At 52.8% G+C, this 19,793-nt stretch overlaps 8 protein-coding genes across 8 annotated transcripts; 6 read left to right on the top strand and 2 right to left on the bottom strand.

Moving 5' to 3' along the window:
• Positions 1-120: 120 nt before the first annotated feature.
• On the top strand, positions 121-624 carry COCMIDRAFT_91849 (uncharacterized protein; the record flags this gene model as incomplete). The annotated part of the gene is made up of 1 exon (XM_007688480.1): positions 121-624. One exon carries the CDS (start codon positions 121-123, stop codon positions 622-624), a length of 504 nt encoding a protein of 167 aa, XP_007686670.1.
• A 270-nt stretch (positions 625-894) lies between these two features.
• On the bottom strand, positions 895-1,940 carry COCMIDRAFT_91647 (uncharacterized protein; the record flags this gene model as incomplete). The annotated part of the gene is made up of 2 exons (XM_007688479.1): positions 895-1,202; positions 1,253-1,940. The coding sequence occupies 2 exons, from the start codon at positions 1,938-1,940 to the stop codon at positions 895-897; spliced, it is 996 nt and encodes a 331-aa protein (XP_007686669.1).
• Positions 1,941-2,607: 667 nt separating this feature from the next.
• On the top strand, positions 2,608-3,899 carry COCMIDRAFT_4141 (uncharacterized protein; the record flags this gene model as incomplete). Its single annotated transcript, XM_007688424.1, has 3 exons — positions 2,608-2,674; positions 3,375-3,531; positions 3,665-3,899. The coding sequence occupies 3 exons, from the start codon at positions 2,608-2,610 to the stop codon at positions 3,897-3,899; spliced, it is 459 nt and encodes a 152-aa protein (XP_007686614.1).
• Positions 3,900-4,631: 732 nt separating this feature from the next.
• COCMIDRAFT_91753 (uncharacterized protein) lies at positions 4,632-8,884 on the top strand (the record flags this gene model as incomplete). The annotated part of the gene is made up of 4 exons (XM_007688478.1): positions 4,632-4,931; positions 4,986-5,052; positions 5,106-8,423; positions 8,475-8,884. The coding sequence occupies 4 exons, from the start codon at positions 4,632-4,634 to the stop codon at positions 8,882-8,884; spliced, it is 4,095 nt and encodes a 1,364-aa protein (XP_007686668.1).
• Positions 8,885-10,709: 1,825 nt separating this feature from the next.
• On the top strand, positions 10,710-12,472 carry COCMIDRAFT_25198 (uncharacterized protein; the record flags this gene model as incomplete). The annotated part of the gene is made up of 4 exons (XM_007688435.1): positions 10,710-10,914; positions 11,227-11,375; positions 11,427-11,832; positions 11,883-12,472. 4 exons carry the CDS (start codon positions 10,710-10,712, stop codon positions 12,470-12,472), a joined length of 1,350 nt encoding a protein of 449 aa, XP_007686625.1.
• A 1,112-nt stretch (positions 12,473-13,584) lies between these two features.
• Positions 13,585-15,652, top strand: COCMIDRAFT_91744 (uncharacterized protein; the record flags this gene model as incomplete). The annotated part of the gene is made up of 3 exons (XM_007688477.1): positions 13,585-13,723; positions 13,796-13,913; positions 13,966-15,652. The coding sequence occupies 3 exons, from the start codon at positions 13,585-13,587 to the stop codon at positions 15,650-15,652; spliced, it is 1,944 nt and encodes a 647-aa protein (XP_007686667.1).
• A 285-nt stretch (positions 15,653-15,937) lies between these two features.
• On the bottom strand, positions 15,938-16,924 carry COCMIDRAFT_91776 (uncharacterized protein; the record flags this gene model as incomplete). The annotated part of the gene is made up of 1 exon (XM_007688476.1): positions 15,938-16,924. The coding sequence occupies one exon, from the start codon at positions 16,922-16,924 to the stop codon at positions 15,938-15,940; it is 987 nt and encodes a 328-aa protein (XP_007686666.1).
• A 739-nt stretch (positions 16,925-17,663) lies between these two features.
• COCMIDRAFT_35582 (uncharacterized protein) lies at positions 17,664-18,483 on the top strand (the record flags this gene model as incomplete). The annotated part of the gene is made up of 3 exons (XM_007688447.1): positions 17,664-17,790; positions 17,873-18,258; positions 18,334-18,483. The coding sequence occupies 3 exons, from the start codon at positions 17,664-17,666 to the stop codon at positions 18,481-18,483; spliced, it is 663 nt and encodes a 220-aa protein (XP_007686637.1).
• Positions 18,484-19,793: the final 1,310 nt, after the last annotated feature.

Below are 19,793 nucleotides of genomic sequence, written 5' to 3'. Positions count from 1 at the left end.
ATCAAAAATGGATATATGAAAGAATACGCGGAAAACTTGAAGGCTTGACTCACCGCACCCATATCCAAATTCCAAGCCTGCGAGATCAGCATTACTCGACCAGAACATTTACCGCACAAAATGGTCGCAGCAAACACAGGATCAGAAGTCCCACCAGGCTTCACAATAAAAGACTTTTCCTCCTTTCCACCAAAACTTCGCCCAGTAATCGCCGACAAGATAGCCAAACTCGAAAAGAAAATCTTCCCCGCAATAGAGCATTTCAACTATGATGTCGAGCTGAAGAAAAAGAACACGGGCTTGCTACTGGCGTTCAGGGAAGACGACGACGAAAGATTGGTCGCTTATCTCGTGTATCAGCGGATAAAGAGGCTGGCGTGGCTACACAAACTCTGTGTTGTTGAGCAAGAGAGGCAAAAGGGTGTGGGCAAGGCGCTGATTCAAAGGTTTCATCATCAGATGGGAAGAGGAGGGTGTCAGACGCTGTTTTTGTGGGTCGATGAGAGTAGACAGCCGGCGAGAGCATTGTATGCATCATGTGGCTTTCAGCAGTCTGAGCGCCGGCCAGATTATTATGGTCCCGGGCGTACGGCTTTGAAGTTGGAGTTGACGATTGGAGAATGAGGTTGTGCGCTGTCTAGGGCTTTGATACAGCCTCCCGATGACGGAAATCGTTCAATCTCACACTTATCAAGACCTTGTTGGAAGACAAGGAGACATGCCATGGAATTTATGAGTGGACTTCTACGGGATAGTCATGCTTCCTTGATCGTCTCGTCAATCTGGGTAAAGTTCAGACCTAGTACGCCATTACCAAGTGGCCCCATATCTATCTATGTCACCCTATTTGCAACCGATACGCCATACACAATACAATTCCACCCAAGCAGACCCCTACAACTGGATATCATTGTTCAACAACCGCACCTCCTCACCAGGCTTGAATGCCGGTAGTCCAATATATGGGCATCCATCACACCTAAAAGCGTCGCCCAGCGCACAGTTCCCGCAGCTGCCCACCTTGCCTTGTACTGTAAAGTCCACTTCGGCAAGATCATCGGCATCCAGTTTGAGTGCGTTCAAAGCTTTGTCGGCGGATGCGCGTCTGGCGGCATCTTCAGCTTCGAGTTTCTCCTTCATACCGCAAGTGCAATCTTTGCAAGCGCGTCGTCGCTTTCCTGGCTTGGGCTGACATTCAGGTGCTGGAGTCTGTTAGTCTGAAGAAATTGAATTGAGAGTATTGAAGACATACGTTGAATGACAGGTCGAGCCATGTCTGCCTCAGTGATGAATTCGTCTTCGTCAATCAAATCGTCATCTTCGCCGGTAATGATGGGATCGTCAAGATCGTCGCTGAAGTCCACGAAGCCTACGCCGTTTGGCTTGGCTGGTTCGGTTTGGTTGCGCTTGCCATTGAGGTTAAGCGGGACAGAACCGTCTGGATTGACCGTGCCATTTGTGCCATTTGTGCCATTTGTGCCATTTGTGCCATTTGTGCCATTTGTACCATTTGTTCCATTGACGGCGCCTGCCTTCTTCTTGCCAAACTTCAGCGGTATCGACACGGCCTCTTCTTGCTCTGGCTTTGTCATGCCATCTGCTGTTTCCGTGAGCCCAGCAAGGATAGCCTCTGTTTTCTCAGAGCCTTGAAGAGGACCAGCCTGGCTCTTGAGCACTCCTCCAACCTTCAATGCGCCCACTACTTTGTTCATAACATCGCGTGCTAGCAGTTTGTGGCTTTCGCGAGTTGTACCGTCGGCGTCGGCAAGGAGAAGGACAACATCGTATGTAGAGGCGGGCAGATTGACGAGACCGGCCGCGATGCGGTCCAGCATCTGCAGGTCTGTTGATTTGCGGTCATGGATTTCGTAGACCTTGTCAAGTTGCTCAGGATGCGCTGCGATCGACGGCGTACCGATAAGTAAGCATCGCGGGGCCATGGCGGGGTACAGTGGCGTCGTGTGTGTGCGGATGGAGGGGCAGATTTGTGCCGCAAAATCAAATGTGAAAAGAAGAAGTCTTGCGAAAAAGAAGCAGAAATTTGAGGGGAAACAGTGGTGGATGTACCAAGGCGTGGCCGGGAAACTTTTCTCAAGATAGTTTGCGGCCTCGGAAGCGTGCTGATGCAAGCAACAAATCCGCGGCGATTGGTCATACGACCCAGGGCCGATGGCGAGGGCGGAACGAACGAGCTGACCATCACGTGATTTCGGGGCCACTGAGGCACGGCGCATGACTTTGGCCGGCCTGTGTGGGGCTGGTGCATTAGCGCTCATGAGATACTTGTGGAATCCGGGGTAGCAACGCTGCCCGCTCGAGGTTGTGAGCCAAGTAACTTTGGATATTGCGCAATACGAGGGCTTTATGTGCACACTGGATATATAGAACTACACAAGTATGGCTGGATGAATGGATTGGACCAGTCTGCGCCGGTGTTGTTCAGCATTTCGCCTCGGGTCTCTTGCTCTAAGCACGCGACCAGCATGCACCAGGTACCAAGTGACGTACCCAGCTCCCCTCCCCAGCTCCTTTCCTCACAGAGTTCAGGGACCGAAGATCCGATTGATAAAACCACGCTGGCCTCAACTTTACCTTCTGTAAATTGCAATGGCCAGCATAGGGTCCTTGCAAGCGAATCTTCTAGATAACGGCACCAACAAGGCCCCGTGGTGGTGTAGGTGCTTTCCATATAAAGGGAGCACCGGGTGCTGGTGCCAGCTTCCCCGCTCTGAGAACTATACGCGTGAGGCACACTACGCCTGCTTTAACTTTTGATCGGATCAACGCTCTTCTCCCCCTCCCCAACTCGCGCCATTGCTCTTGTGCTCATCGCTGCTGTGACTCAAACCAACTCCAGTCAGATCTGCAAGGTACGCAAACCGGCTATGCTGTTTTACTACGCAAGAAGACGCCATCGGGCCAAAGCTCCTATCACGAGACCATGTACTGACCCGCTGCTCCAGAGTACCTTTAAGCACGCTTGGAGTAATCCCGAGCTCCGTTCTTGTCTACTTCAGCTCGACACCACCCTCATTCACATCAACCTTCTCACATCCACATCCACATCAACCTTCTTACATCGACCTTCACACATCATATACTTGCACTTGCTCTTCACTCCGTCAGCCACATACCAACAAGTAGGTGTCTCCTTTCGTCATCTCTCTTGCCTATCTTGCTCACTGGTATTCACTCCTTGTTGGTATTCACATCTCGCTGAGATTCGTTCCTCGCTGAGATTCGCTTCTTGCTGTATTCGCTTCTTGTTGATACCCATTCCTCGTTGGAATTTACTCCTCGCTGGTATTCACTCAAGCTTATAGCGTCATCTATGGCTGCTCAATTCCACACCAGAAGCTGACTATTAAACCTAGTGACTCGCTCCCACAAGTACACTGACCGTGATCACGCTGGCATTGCCGATGGCACTGCCGAGCGTGAAGCACGTCTTCCCAAGTACTTTGCCAAATCCGGCCATGCCGACACTGACCCAACCAAAACAAAGAAGGGTGGCAGCGGCAAGGGCAATTGGTAAGTCTTGCACCCTCCTACCCATCCTCAACGCGTGTTCCGAAAGACCCGACAAATATGTTGCAGCTCTACCTACCGTTCATCACATACCTCCTTTCACCCTTAAGATATACTAGGCTGACAGTACATGCAGGGGTGCCATGGGCGACGAAGTCGAAGACATCAGGCCCAATATGGCCAATGCTCGCCGTCGAAGTAACTCATCAACCCATAACTTGAAGGACTTCAAGACCAAGTTCGAGACGATCGAGACTGAGCCCGTCTTCGAAGAATCAATCCACGGCCCAATGGGCGAGGAGCTCGAGAAGCAGAGCACCACCTCTACCGAGAACAGTATTGCTGAGGAGGACCACGGCAAGAAGTTCTAGTTGCAGCAAGCACAAACGACGCAAGCGGTATCGGTATGGCTGCGAGTTGACTGGCTAGTTGATTCGTGGGAAGCCATTGCCTAGTGACTGCCGTCGGGTCTTTAAGACCATCTGTACAGTGTGGAGCATGTCGTTTTATTTATTACGTCGACAGCTGCGATGCAAAGCCTTCACTTCATGTACCTGACATAAATTGTAATAAGTAACTTTATGAGGAATGAGAAACATATCTTCAAAATAGCTTTCCGTTGCCCTGTACGATGAAACAACAGCCGATCTAAAGGCTTGTACTTGTGCTTGGTTTTTTTTCTTTGGTCAAGAACCACGTTTGAGTCGGCGGGACACACAAGAAGCGCCAGCTGCGTTTAGAGTTTGGCGGTACCTGGGTATCCTTTTGGGCTTGTACTCGCAGTGCAACGAGAGCATACCATGCATCTATGGGGTCATGAAAGTGCACTGAGTCGAGAGTGCAGCAGCATACACGCGCAAGGGATTACTAGATAGTTGATTCTAATGCGCCACGACTGTGTAAGGTTGACCTCAGGGCACGAGATCCGTTTGCAGAGCACGTTGTTTAACTCCGTGTCCTAGCGTTGATCGGATCCCTGTCACCAAAGCTTCCAAAACAGACGCTTTCTTAGTTGTCAATCACCAACAACCCAAGCGAAGAGCCAACACCATCACCGGCGCGCTCTTTCGCGTTCTAAACCACCTCAAAACACACCTTCCATCATGTTTTCGCCAGAGGCTTCGATCCAGAGCGCGCGCAGCTCCCTGCGCAATCCCCGACGCCGCCAGCGCAAGGACTCGGACGGCCCCCAGCAGCAACGGAGCCGGAAGCGCAGTAAGCTCAACGATGAGGCCTTCAAGGACCCAGCCGGCGCGCACATGAACGGAAATGGGAGCGTTCAGATTAATGGTCATGCAGTTCAGAGCGTCGAGAATTCCGTCGTTCTGGTTGACATGCCCGTTCGCGAGAAGAAGACAGCACCGAAGCAGCGCGCGCCCAAAGAAGAGACTGGCTCATATCTTGTGAGTATACAGAGTGGCCCAGACATTGGCCATCACTGACAAAATGCATTATAGACAAAAAACGCAAACTACAGCGTAAAGAAACTCCCCGGCTTTCCGTCAGCGCTTCTCCGCCCTTCGAGTATGCCACAGCTTCACCCCGTCCGACGCGCGCTTGCTAACTGACATCACCAGCCCCCATATACGCAACCGCCCTCCCCTCGGCTGGTCTCGCGCTCGCCCTGACTTCGGATCGAGCCCTCGTCTGGGACTATAGCGTCCCGAACGGCCCTACAAAGGTCGTCTCCTTAAATCTGGGCTTTGGTCTAAGACCATCCGAGCCTCTGCCACTAGGTGCCATCGTACGCAACGGCCCCACAAACGACTTCGGCGTCGTCGCACTCGCGCCTTCGACAGGCAAAATCAGTTTCTGGGAGAGCATCGACAGCGCCGATACCCGAAGCCTCTATCCCCAGCGCCAACAAGGAGTGGAGGGCTTCGTCAAGCTATACTCCGGAGAAACCATAACTGATTTGGTAGACGTCGAGCATGCGGGCTATGTCCTGGTCTTCAGCAGCGGCAGGTTGGCTCAACTTACCCTGCGCGACTCGCAAGGCAGACCCAATGTTGTAACCACCGTTTTAAGCGCACCGAACAGTTCGGGTGGTAGCTTCTTCAGTCTCAAGGGCCTGTTGGGAGGATCGATTCGCAAAACCATTGCCTCAGTCAAGGCCCGCACTTCGCAGTCAAAGGGCCATATGGATGTCATATCCGCAACAAAGAATGGTCTCTTTCAGCTTTGGGATTTGAGCTGGTCAGGACAACATAGCCATCATCGGGATGTGGATGTACACGATGCAATTCTTTCGGCGCTCCAGGTTGACACTGTGCCGGAGATACGCAGTCAGCAGGATGTGCATGTGTTGGACTTTGCGATTGTCGAACAACAGCAGAGACATGACGTTGTTGAGCTTCTCGTGTTGGTGGCCTTGTCTGGTCGAGATTCCATGGATTATTCTCTCCTTGAATTGGTCTTATCAGGAGCCGGAGGCACAGTCAACAGGGTGATTCCGCTTCGCAATTTTCACCAACCCCAGCTACCAAAGGAGCCTACCGGAGCCCTGTTGGTCCCGCAACCCGGACATACCGCATATGTGCAGTTCCCAGGCGCCGTGTGTGTGACTGCCCTCACCCGACCCGAAGAAAGCCCCGAAGCACAACTACTTGCAGATGCCGGGCGACCCAGCTTGCCTTTCCAGGACACAATATACTTCCGTCCAGATGTAACGATATCTGGAAATGCCCTGGAGATAGCGCTACGAAAGGACAGGCGAGCGACCGCACTTATCTTTGTCCAACAATTCGGACTTTTGCAGATTAGTGCGCTATCGCCAACTACGGACGAACAGGACAATGAGCGAGCCAAGGTCACAGCACTCAGCAAGCTTGAGCAAGCGACATTTTTCAGCACCATCCCTGGCAACATTATTGATTTCTCAGTCAAGTCACGGTTTTCATTTCCAGAGGAAGAGACTGCAGAGGCGGCGCGTGCCATTAGCGCTGGTATTTTGAGCTCATCCTACGACTACCTGGAGAAGACCACCTCAAATATGGACGAACAATTCCAGCAACGTACTAGCGCCCTGCAAACTTTGATCTCGCAACTGCAAAGCAATTACCCACCACTATCTTTTGATACAAAGTGGCGGCTGCTTTGGCATGCGGAAAAGCTAACGGCTGCACATAAGCTGTGGAACTGGTACCAGGACAAACTGCAGGATCAGCAAGCTCATCCAGACGCGTATCCGGAAAAGATTCTAATGAGCGATATCATCAGAGCCCTGAATGAGCGCTACAAGACACCCATCGACCCTGAACTTGGCGAGACCGATACTATCCGACAATTCTTCCTCAAGGATGTCGACTCCCTAGGTGTGTTGATTCCTTGGGGCTGGTTCTACCTGCGAACCTTTTATATGAAAGAGGGCGCAAAGGAACAGGGGTCAATTATGCAGAGGCTCAGTGAAGGCACTGATGTCATGCTTGTGGCTTTGGAGGCTGCCTTTGAATTTCGGCAAGCCAATGTGGAATTGTATGGGCTCGATGGCGATTGTCTCGACGACGGGATTCTCAGACCAGAAGAAGGCTACGACCTGCTTCCCCAGTTCTGGACATCGTCTCACAACATTGTCAGCTCAATTCGCAGCCTCATTGATGTTGGCCGGAATCTCGCAGTGGAAAACTATGAAGAAGGCTACCAGGAGATTCTTGCGCAAAAGATTGGCAAAGACAATCCTCGTCTGGTGAAGCTGGGTTGCCAAACGCATATCGAGCGCTTCCAATGGGCTCTTGCGCAGAGTGATGAGAAGACGCGAGCAATGGGCCGCAGTCTCAAGGATGAATGGAACAACAATGTCCGACCATCGCACATTATGGGCCTGATGGAGATTGGGCTCGCAACCGAAGGAATGAAGCTGGCTGAACAGTACCGGGACATGCCTACGCTAGTGAGCCTCATCTGGGAAGAGACGAACTGGCTCGAATCAGAAAAGGCGAGCACACGCAGCAAGATGGAGCAGGCGGAAAGCACCGTCAAGCTCAACCGGATCAAGGAGCGTATCGCACGCTACTTTGCCATCTACGGCGACGAGTGGGCTGGAGCCTTCTACAACAAGTACATTACCGAGAACCAAGCGGGCCAGCTGTTCATGAAGGACTACCTCAACCAACCAGCGCTTACCAAATTTCTGCGCTCTGAACCTTCACGTGTGCGGCTCGCGTGGATCAATGATGTGTGCGGCGAGAAGGATTACGAGGCAGCCGCCGAGGCACTGTACGAGGCTGGATCGAAGCAGGAGACCAACTCGTGGTGTCAGCGTGTGGAGCTCTCCATGGCCAAGCTCGCTCTGTTGTGCAAGAAAGAAGTGAAAGAGGGCGACGAACAGCAACCACTGTTTGATGGGCGCAGGGAGAAGCCAAAGGCTCTGAAGATGCGCGAAGCCATGTTTCAGAGCATCGAACAGCAGTTGGAGTACACCAAGATCCAAGAGGAGGTCTACGAGCGACTGCTCCCCGTTATCACGGGTGCTCTGGACGAGGACTCTGCCGTCGAACTGTTGATGAATGAGTTTGGTCAAGGCCGTCTCAAGGACCGACCAGCGCATCAGGCGATTCTCAAGGAAGGCTTTGAGAATCTTGTGCAGCACAAGGTGATTGATGCGGCTCTCATGATTGACATTCTTACGTTGATGAATGCGGATGACAGCGAGGATGCCACAACTCTGCTGGGAGGAGACGAGTTTGTCTACGCCTTTAGGGTTCTGGTTGTGAGCTGGCAAAACATTCACCGAACGACACGCGAAGGCCTATTGAAGCTGGTGTGGAAGCGACTGGCTATCAAAGATGATTGGGCTACGATTAACAACACGAGGGACATTACGGACGCTAGGATCACCGATGTGCTCCGGGATACTGCAGTATCATGGACATTCCGGGCCTTGTTCAGGATGTGTGGTAAGCTGCCAAGTCTTAGCAAAGGATACTCACCCGCTAACGTTTCTGCAGCCGAGAACCCGTTTGCTCGGATTGTATGGCCTAAGAGCCTGCGGGATCTTCTTGGAGCCGGGGGTACGCATGGCGAGCTTTGTGTGCGCTTTGCAGCTGAGGATCTCCGCGAGCCCATTATCAGGGACAACCTGCTTGACGACGATATTCTACAAGAGCACTTGGAAAAGAACAGGCTTAGTGACTGGTTCAAGGAAGCATGGAAGGCAGGCAGGGCAATGTATGACGAGGAGCTAGTGCTCGAGGGCAAAGCGCAAGCGGCACCTGCCGAGCCCGAGACGACAGTCAATGGAGCAGGAGCAGAGGCAGAGATTGAAGCAGAAGCAGAGGCAGCGGGGTCGGACACATTTGATGGAGACGATGAGAGCGCGTTGGAGCAGGAACGCGATGTTGAGATGTTGGAGTCGTGAGAGGGATTGGGATGTGGCTGGGAGTCGGCTTCGTATTCGGGAGTTTATCGGGCGCGGAGAAGGCTGGGTAAGCGAGCAAGCATGAAGCATCTAAGGACGGCGTTGGGCAATCTGTGGCAGCCAAACGCGCAGACGGGCTGTTTTTGTTTTCTTTTTCTGTGTATTCTCTTCTTCTCCATGTCCTTTTTTCTTCTTTTTTTTATTGTTGCTTTCTTCTACATGGCTGTATTTGTAGCACCGAGCCGTGGTGCAGGCGTTGTGTGGCGGTCATGACTAGGAGGCGGAAGGGGGGATGGATGGATGGACTGTTGTGGACGGCAGTGTATAAGATTTGACGATTCGGGTAATGCATGAACATTGGCGAGCACCCATGAATAGTGACATGCACAACGGCGTATTGGCCAGGGTCTCGACTGTGTTCTGTGGGCCTGAGCGTTCATTTGACGGTGGGGACCAGCCTTGGCGAGGGCGGAATGTGGCGCCAGCGAGCGAGGGCGGAAGGCGACGGGCAGCCAATAATGAACAGGTACCGTGACCGTTGGATGCACGCCGTCGCCCAGAGACAGCGAGAGAGCCAGCGCGACGGTGAGGCGGACCAGGTCGCGTATGCGTACTTAGTCGGCGTGGCGCTCAGCTGGACGGTTGGCTACTGTCTCGGGGTGAAGCAGCTTCGACAGGCATGACCAGCCGCGGCTTGGTTGCTTGGGAACGACGCTGCAGCGGTGTGCGGCGCGCGCAGATTGGGGCAACTTGCCGCAAAAGATCATCGCTCGCCAGTGGATAGCCGGCTCCTGTGGCCGTCGCCGCTGGCCGTGGTTACCATGGGCTCTGTGTCGCGCGCCTTTCCCCTTGGGCGCACGCGCGCCAGTGTCGTGTGTGGTTGCGGGACCGCCTGTCGAATCTCCGCGACCAGGCATGGGAGCGCTGCTTTTTCCTCGGAGGCATGCTGGTTTGGGCGTGGCCAGTTCTGCAGGTACACACTTGCATGGCACACACGTATTTACCTATCACTAGCACAACGTAGCACCCAGCCAGCAAAACACATGACAGCAGTCCGTCTGCTTGCTGTCGGCCGCAACACTCACACACGCACCCGCTGTCCGGCCTGGCAGTCCATGTACCGCGGGACGAGGGCGAGGACAGCCTTGGGACATGGCGCCATTGGTACATGTTTGCTACTCTACTTTGTGCACACACACATATATATATAAACATACATACATACATATATACATACATACAATATACACGTACATATACAAACACATACATATACTTACATACACACACGTACATGTACACACATGTACACGCCCTCCATGTCAATCGCCCGGCAAATGCGTCGGGACAGGTCGTCGCCCTCAGGTGGTCACAGTCCCGTGCTCGCGCTCGCTGTGATGAATTGGCCTAGTGAGCCGGATGCAGGCTAAGGTGCGCCGCGCACGGGCCACAAGTGTCGCTCCCAGCAGCCCCTTCTCCACGCCTTTTCCACCCTTCGAGTCGGCTGCTCTTCTTCACTACCCACCCCGTCGTCTCACGTCCATTCTTCTGACCTCCCCGTCAACTCGCACGCTGCCGTCAGCAGCCTCGTCGCTCTCGACTCGCCCTCGATTCGACCGACCCTCCCTCCTACCCGACACCTCTCCCCTTGGTAAAGGACGCCCAGTCGCGTCCCCCGGCTGCATAGCCCCAAGCCTCATCACCGGAGAACGGCTGCGGCCCTGCCTCGCTGTCGCCACAACCACCACGACGACTTCCGCTACAGCGATTCCTTCCTCCTTCCATCTCCTCCTCGTCACCACCACACCAATACACCTCCGTCACCATGGCTAGCGGCAGCACGAGTTCCAACGTTGTCGGCGTGCACTATCGCGTCGGCAAGAAGATCGGCGAAGGCAGCTTCGGCGTCATCTTCGAGGGCACCAACCTGCTCAACCAGCAGCAGGTTGCCATCAAGTTCGAGCCGAGGAAGAGCGATGCTCCTCAGCTGCGTGATGAATATCGCACTTACAAGATCCTTGTGGGCTGCCGTGAGTCTCTACTTTCCTTCCCCCTTTACCGCCTGTTGTGTCCAACCAGCCCTGCCCCGGTACGTGTTTCTGCAGGGACACCAAACACACCCATACCTGACCGGGCCTATCAATGCTTGGTCGCGCAGTGTATGGGCAATGCTCTGGTCGATGCCTGCCAACTCCCATCATTCATGTTGCTGCATTCATCTCATCAACTACAATGTTTGTTGTCTACGCCCGCTGCTAGCCTCGGTATCAGCATTGCGCACATCACGGACCATACACACACACACACACTTGTATCTCATGAACAAGACTGACGTCAAACAGCCGGGATCCCTAATGTTTATTACTTTGGCCAGGAAGGCCTCCACAACATTCTGGTCATTGACCTCCTTGGCCCCAGCTTGGAGGATCTATTCGACCACTGCAACAGAAAGTTCTCCATCAAGACGGTTGTCATGGTCGCCAAGCAGATGGTATGCATGACAACGAATTGATCGCCCTGCTCACGTGCTTACCTTTTGCAGCTTTCGCGCGTCCAGACCATCCATGAGAAGAATCTCATCTACCGCGACATCAAGCCCGACAACTTCCTTATCGGTCGCCCCGGCTCCAAGAGCGCCAATGTCATCCATGTAGTTGACTTTGGTATGGCCAAGCAGTACCGTGACCCCAAGACCAAACAGCATATCCCTTACCGGGAACGCAAGTCCCTGTCCGGTACCGCTCGATACATGAGTATCAACACCCATTTGGGACGCGAACAGTCGCGTCGTGATGATCTCGAGGCCCTCGGCCACGTTTTCATGTACTTCTTGCGCGGTGGACTGCCATGGCAAGGCCTCAAGGCTGCCACCAACAAGCAGAAGTACGAGAAGATTGGAGAGAAGAAACAGACCACTCCAATCAAGGATCTCTGTGATGGATTCCCTGGTACGTCGAATATAGTCACGACAAGCTTGTTTCATACTAATGATATGCAGAGGAGTTCAACAAGTACCTCAGCTACGTCCGTAACTTGGGCTTCGAGGATACCCCCGACTACGACTACCTCCGGGAGCTCTTTACCCAGGCCCTCAAGAGCACTGGAGAGATTGAGGATGGCGAGTATGATTGGATGAAGCTGAACAATGGCAAGGGCTGGGAGGCGATGAAGTCGCACCCGTCCGCTGTCCAGGCCATGCACCACTCCAACGTCAACCCAAACTCGTCCATGGCCGTCAATCTCCAGGGCCAGCAGCACAGGCAGCAGAAGACGCATCTCCCCATCGACCACCACCGCCTAAACGAGCCCCTGCCCAAGCCTGGAGCGACACGCGCTCAGCAAGGAAGAAGCCCAAGAGAGAACATGAACCGCGATTCTCAGATCAAGAGGAAGAGCATGGGTGAGCTCGCACCTCCTGAAGGCGCATCGACACAGGCCCAGTTTCAGCACAGCCAGCAAAACCTGTCACAGAACCGCGCTGCTCCCGCCAGCAGCCCAACTCCTCAACAACCGAGACAGCAGTCTCCCGAGAAGCCGAGCTTCATGCAAAAACTGGCAAACGCGCTATGCTGCGGCGCCAGCAAGTAGTAGTCGCGGCCCTCAAGCTTGGTTTCCTTCCCTTTGCGTTGCATCCTGGAGTCCGTTCTTTGAGCGATAGTATTCCTTCGGTCACGTTTTCTTCCTGTATAGGTATCTTGTAATGATTGATAGACGGGATCGAAAATCTCCTTCCACGGTAATAGTTACGACGACCGATCGACCGAACTGCCTCCCACACGAGCCCGGATCTCTCATCAGCGCCGAAAAAAAAACATCACTACCATCTTTTTGTCTTCATGTTCGCGCTCCCGTGTTGCAAGACCACATGACCTGGCGGTCATGCGTTGTGGGAGTGCGAGTGCTTTCGATTGGGCGCTTGCGGCGTTGAGGTGTGCTTGGCGAGGGCTTGCACTCGTCGCATGTCAATTTCTTTATCCAATTTTTTGTTCTGTTTTTGGTACGAGGAAAATATAGCATGTAAAGGAGTCTCTTTTCAAGTCCCACGGCAGTACTGTATTCTTTGTACAGAGCGCGAGCGAAGGTCCGAGACGAAAAGAAACAAACGGAGCGCGCTTTAGTTCAGGTAGAGTAGTTGAGAAGAACGCAAATAGATCAACTCACCACACCACATGGGTGCATTGCCATGGTGCCTTATTTTTTTTCGGCGGCGCTGCTGCACTTGTGCTTGAGCGGCAGCAGCTGGTAGACAGGTAGATGGTGGCAGCCATCAGAGAGACTTGACACGGTTCTGAAGGGAGCTAAGAGGGGTCGTGATCAGATGGCCTGGAGCTATGGCCTTTTTGCGTATTTGATTGGAAGGTGCCTTAACAGCGGCAATCCATGACTCCATAGCTGTACCAACCTGTAGCGGCAGCAGAGAACCTGGACTGCGGCTTGTTCGGCCTTTTTGCCTTGATTTTGGTCGCATTCCCATTTGAATACTTTTGCGCGCACCTTTTTGGGTTTTTTATGCCCACCCAACCCGATTTTCTGCCAAATATTGATTTCTCTCACACGTGAGGTACCCGCCGCCGCAGGGTCCAACGCGACTTCCCAACATCGAAATTAAGCTCGTCCACTCAGCCTGGGGCCTGCGATTCATCAACCGCACCCTCTCCTTTCACCCGCTCATCGACGGACGGCGCCTTGCGATAGTTGCGATGGCGTCGGGACGCGATGTGCGCGATATGCTCGGCCTGCCTGCTGCCGGCGGTGATGCGCCAAAGACAGTAGGTTCAGCAGCACTGGCGGCGCAGACACAGAAGCGGTCAAAGCCTGCGGGAGGGAGCAGGAAGATACGTACGTTTGGCAACTCTTACGTCTTTCCTTGGGAAATCGTCAAAAGGTCGAGACTGACTCTCATTCGACCAGAGGGCGTTGCGCGCGAGGTTGCTGCGCTGTATGGTGAACGGCCGCCGCCCGTCGCCGTCTACGAGGAGAAGAAGGCGTACAGGGCGAAGAGGCAGAGCACAGGGCCGGCAAAAAAATGGTATGTCTGACAAAAGAGAGATGCAAGAGGATGGACTAATCGCGTTGCGCAGGATACAACAGCCCTTTACCAATCCCGCGCGTGCCGATGGCCTTGTGCTGAGGCACTGGCGGCGCAAGCCCACAGCTGCACCGCCTGTACAGGAGGCCGATGACGCGACGATGCACGAAGGCGACGCGGCAGACACCTCAGACACCTATATCGAAACATGCTCAGACTACGCAAAGTACGACATCAAGGTCGACATGCCCAGCTTCACCGACGAGGAGTACGACCAGTTCCTGCGCAGCGATGACTGGAGTCGCGAAGAGACGGACTACTTGTTTGAGGTCGTCCGAGACTATTCGTATCGATGGCCTGTGATATGGGATCGCTACGACTATCAGCCGTCGCGACAATACGCGCCAGACTTGACAGACGGTGGCGACCAAGCGCTCGCAACGATGCCGTTTGCACCATCAAAAAAGCGATCACTGGAAGACCTCAAGGCACGCTTTTACGACATTTCTGCGAAACTCATGAAACAGCGCATACCGGAAGTCTCCATGGATGCCGACCAATACAGCCTCTACGAGATGCTCACCAAGTTCGATCCCGTCATGGAAAGGAACCGCAAGATGCTAGCTACAGCGCTCATCAACCGCACAATGGACGAGGTCAAGGAGGAGGAATTCTTGCTCACCGAGCTCCAGCGCATCAACATGGCTGCCAACCGTCTCGATGCCGAACGCGAAGAACTCAGGGCGCGGCTCGACGCACCACCACAGAACCCACAAGCATCGGCCGGGCTACAAGCCTTTACATCGTCGCAAGCACTGCAAGCTCTCTTCCAACAACTATTCCAACAAGACCGCAGCAAGAAGCGTGCCGCCGGTGGTGGTTCAGGACCTGGTCGGCTCAGTCTCTCCGCCAACGACATGGTACACACTCCCGGCTCAGCACAACAACAGCTATCCGCCGCCAATCGCCGGCAAAGCATGGCACAGAACCAACAAACACCTGCACAAACACCTGTCAAGCATCTCTCGCCGCACCAAGAACATCGCTTCAACGTATCAACACACGACCGGCTTACATCAGGTGTTACATTCGGCTCTGACAAGTTGCTTAAGATGCGACAGGCCAAGAGCAATGTTCAGACACAAAAGATTGGTCAAATGCTTGCAGCGCTAGGCGTGAGTGACATTGTTCCGATACCCACTAGCAAGGTGGGTGAAGTCTTTGAAGTTTTGGTTACCAAGGTCAGCAAATTGCTCGATGTGCGAAAAGTACGCGAGAAGGAAGAGGGAGAATGTAAAGTTTTGCTTGCTATGAAAGAACGACGCATGGGCAGTGGAAATGGAAACAACGGCGGCGCCGACGAGGAAGGCGAGAGCAGACCGAAACAAGAAGTACGCGATTCGCAAGAAACGCCCGGCGCGGATGCTGATGCCGACGGGGATAACGACGATGAAGACGATGTCAACAAGAACTATGGCGACGATGCCGAAGGAGACAACGACGACAACGAAGAAGGCAACGATGCAGACAATGCCGAAGACGACGCCGAGGGCGAGGAAGATGAAGGCGGTTTCAATGGCGAAGATGCCGACGATGGCGATGTGGATGCCGAAGGCGAGGACGACAGCAAACAACAGTCTCGTGCAACGAGTCACAGCGCGTCTGGCCAAGGGCACAAGAGAAGTGCAAGTGTCTTTTCACAAGGGAGCGAGATGAGCAGCAAACGAGCGAGAAAGTAGAAAGCTTGGTGTTTTCTTTGCGTTGTTGTCGTCTTCATGGATTGTTGAAATTATCCCCTTTTGTGCCTGGAACATTTGCATAGCGTTGGCGTTTATGGTAGGGAATAAAGCTATAGGGCTAAGGGAAAGAATTGGGGGGGGTTCATGATCCCATCCATCCATCAGTAACGGATACATGGATTAGGCTATGTTTCTAACAAATGTACAAATATCTCTTCTGCTTATATTTACAAATCCCACGCTTCCTGTGAGATGCCCTATGCGCACAACTTCGTGTCAGAGCAATCATATCTTCGCCTTGACCTTATCATCCTTCTTCTCCTCCTCCAACCTCGCAAACACCGCCGTCCCCCGTCCCCCCTTGAACAACCCCAACATTTCCTTCCCCATCCACGCCTCCCTACTCTTAATCAGTCCCCTTTCCACATCCGCAAACCGATCCGCCTGCACCCAAACCCCCTTCCCATTCGCCGCCATCCCCTCCCCTATCAGCCCACACACGGCCCTTGCAACCGCGTCTGGCGAATTAATCGGTACCCCGGCCTTTGCCATTTCCCTGGCATGTTCCTCGTACGGTAAATCGCGCAATTCCGGCCTGCCCTGCGCAAGAATCGGGGTGACGGTTATGCCCGGGGCAACGAGCGAAATGGCAATGCGTAACTTTGCGCATTCTTGCTTGAGCGCGCGCACAAGGCCGACAAGACCGTGTTTGGCAGCCGAGTAAAGTGGTGCGCCCGCGGAACCGAGGTAGCCTGCTAGACTCGCCGTTAGGACTATTGAGCCTGCAAACTCGCCGCCGCCGCCGCCGCCGCTGCTGCCGCCACCATTCTTGCGCAAGTAGTGGATTGCGAGTTTGGTAGTGGATGCGGCGGCGTTCAGGTCCAGAGTGAGGACTCTGTGGTCGGGCTCGCACAGGTTGCCATCTGCATCGAGGGCGGAGGTGAAGAATTGGTCGGCGTGTTCGGCTATGCCGGCGTTGACGAAGACGGCGTCTATGCGGGAGAACTTTGCGTGGGCGGCAGCGAAGGCGGCGCGTTGGGCAGGCCAGGAGGTGATGTCGCAGGTGTGGACGAGGAGGTGGGAGGGGGAGTGGGTGAAGGTTGGGGGTGGGGGGCGGAGGTCTACGAGGACGAGGTTGTGGGAAGGGTTGAGGGTGGAGAGGAGGGTGGCGGTTGCGAGACCGATTCCGGAAGAGCCGCCTGTTATGAGAATTGTTTTTGGGGTGGAGTTTGGGGATGTGAGGGTGGAGAGGGAGGGATCGAAGAGGGCCATTGTTGGTTGTTGGTAGTGCAGTATGGTATGGGATGAGGAGGGGTGTTTTACATTGCAGTTCTGTTTAAGAAAATCAAGCTAGGAATAAACGTGAACATGATTGGCAGTGAATAAATGATTTTATACTGGTAAGTGGATTCGGATTTCGAGGTCCCGACCTGCATCTCGTGCATATATACATGCCGTGATTGGGATCCTTTGGCTAGGTTAAAGGTCGTATTTGCGGGGCTCTCTTACGATATGCCCTTTTGAGCACGTATCCTGAATCATAGAAGTCGCCGCTGATTTGATTGGGGATATACATAGGGGATATGAAGCTTTTAGTCAGTATCTGGTATACTAAAGATTAGTCGGACGTAGAAACAATGCCTTCTTCATAGAGGTTGGATAATGTTGAGTATGGCCTTGGTTACAAAAGTCCCGGAGCACCACATGAATATGTTTTCGAGATACTATTACCTTCCTTGATGTTTGCAGATAAACGAAGAAGAAGATGCATATATTTCCAGAGTGAGAAGTATGTATGTAGCCAACTCCAGGTGGTGGGGGTTCAGCGCGCCAAACAAAGGAGCGGCGCACGTGTCGAGAGTCTAACCGCTTTCGGAACGTACACCTGGAGTTTCTGGAACTCGACACATGCACTTTGAGCTCCGGGATTCCCAAGTGCACAAGTTCACCAACACTCAAACTCCGCGCTACGACCAATCCTTTTTCGCGGGGTGACTCTCGACCTCTCAGAATGTGGAAACCAACAGTCCTGCTCGCTGCTGCCCTGGCGGTTCCGGCACAAGCACTTCACTTCTTCCTGGACGGCGCAGTCCAAAAGTGCTTCTACGAGGAATTGCCCAAGGATACACTAGTTGTTGGTACGGGTTACCCTTTCACTTTGGCTTTCCGAGACTGTTGGATTTTGGAGCATAGCAAAAGAACCGTAACTAACAATATCAGGCCACTACCACGCCGAGCCCTGGGACGACGCGACCAAGTCCTACCTGCCCAAATCCGAGATCGGTGTCTTCGTAACCGTTGAAGAAACATTTGACGATAACCACCGCATCGTGGCCCAAAGAGGCTCTGCCGAAGGCCGCTTCACTTTCAGCGCCGCCGACAGCGGACAGCACAGGATCTGCGTCATTCCTCAGAATGTCCAGGGCAACAGCGGCTGGTTGAACCAAGGCATCCACGGCACCGTCAGGTTTACCCTCGACATGGCGATTGGAGAGACGAGCAGGATCGAAAGCACGGACAAGGACAAGGTCGAGACGCTGGTGCAGAAGGTCAAGGACTTGAACTCGCGACTACTGGACGTTAGGCGAGAACAGGTCTTCCAGAGAGTACGTCTGACTGCGATCCATCAAACTGATAAAGTGGGGACTACGTATGTGGAAGCAGGCTAACATGTTATATAGGAGCGCGAGGCCGAATTCCGCGACCAGTCCGAACACACAAACTCGCGCGTCGTCCGCTGGTCAATTATCCAACTCGTCGTCCTCGGCGTCACTTGCGTCTGGCAATTATCGCATCTACGCTCCTTCTTCATCAAGCAGAAGCTTACCTAGAATCCCTTACTCGAAGAAACACCCCCTTCGTGCGCATATCTAACGAAGCGGTTGCGGGGCAGACTGGCGCAGGGGGCATATTCCAAATCAAAACTCATGCGAACACCGAGGGAGGTTTCGGTAAAACGTAACTTGTATTGTACGGCGGGTAGGGGAATACACGGCGTTGAAGAATTGATATTGCTGGGTGTTTAACGTTGGATATGTTCAATCGAGCAGGGCATTGCAGTATCGTATTAGTCAGAGTGTATACTCTTGGAAGTGTGGTGTGAGAGGCGGCATACGGTTCCTTCCTCTTTTCTTTCAAAGGGGTTGCATGACTCTGTATGCTGAATGGAAATTGGAGAAGGATGACGGATATGTTATCTCACCAATGAGTATGCTTCCAACACTGTTGATTTTTAAAGTTGATATTGCACTGTGAATTTGGCCTTCGTCGTTACAAGTACCGCTCTACAAAGAAATACTATAGTATATTCGCTTCCTTGGGCGATCAAGTATGTGAGCATGTTCTACTGGAGTAGCACCCGTTTTGATGTCCTTTCCCCATCTCTGAATAGAAGTTCGAAATGCCGATATTCGTGTTAAACTGGGATATTAAGTAGTTCATACAGTTTTGAACGTGTAACTTCTTGCTTAGAGCAGGTATAGCAAGGGGAGAGGTAATAGAGTAGAAGATATGCGGAGGGGCTTGATGCGCGTGAAGGCAATAGCATGGTTTTCTGTACACGATCCCATAAAGTACTACGAAACAATTAAGAATGGTAAAGGTGTATTCTATTTGGCAGATGTTGTGTTTTTGGTTTCCTAGGACATGATGATCACTGTACATTAGTTTTTTTTCCACCAACTGGACTTCCACCATCGGGTACAGATTACATAAGGAGCGCATTGGAATACTTTGCTGAATGGTGACTGGTTATTTTACCAACGGTTGAAGGATAAGAAGACCGGTTCTAGATACTGCTCAGCCGTGTGATTTTCCATAGTGCGATGGCATCCATGTGGGTAGTACGGTGCGATGTGACCTTGAAGTGTGAAAGTGATGGCGGGATGGATTTGATGTATTAGATTATGTAAAGTTGTAGGTAAGGTATGGGCATATTTGCAGTAATTATGTCGATTGCGAAGGGGTGTGTCTTTGACCGGTTGGACTTATTTTTTTTGGAAAGAACATGATGAGAAAACGACTTCGTCTCTTACAAAGTATGCTGGGGTATATTTGTTACATCTAACAGTTGAGTATTGCGGGTATAAAAGGGGTTCTTTCTCGAAGAACAATAGAGTAGTGAAATTCATGTGGCTAGATG

The sequence above is a fragment of the Bipolaris oryzae genome, assembly GCF_000523455.1.
Source record: "Bipolaris oryzae ATCC 44560 unplaced genomic scaffold scaffold_42, whole genome shotgun sequence".
In the NCBI taxonomy this organism is placed as follows: domain Eukaryota; kingdom Fungi; phylum Ascomycota; class Dothideomycetes; order Pleosporales; family Pleosporaceae; genus Bipolaris; species Bipolaris oryzae.
The sequence above is the reverse complement of the archived record's forward strand: the minus strand, read 5'-3'. Positions and strand labels throughout refer to the sequence as shown.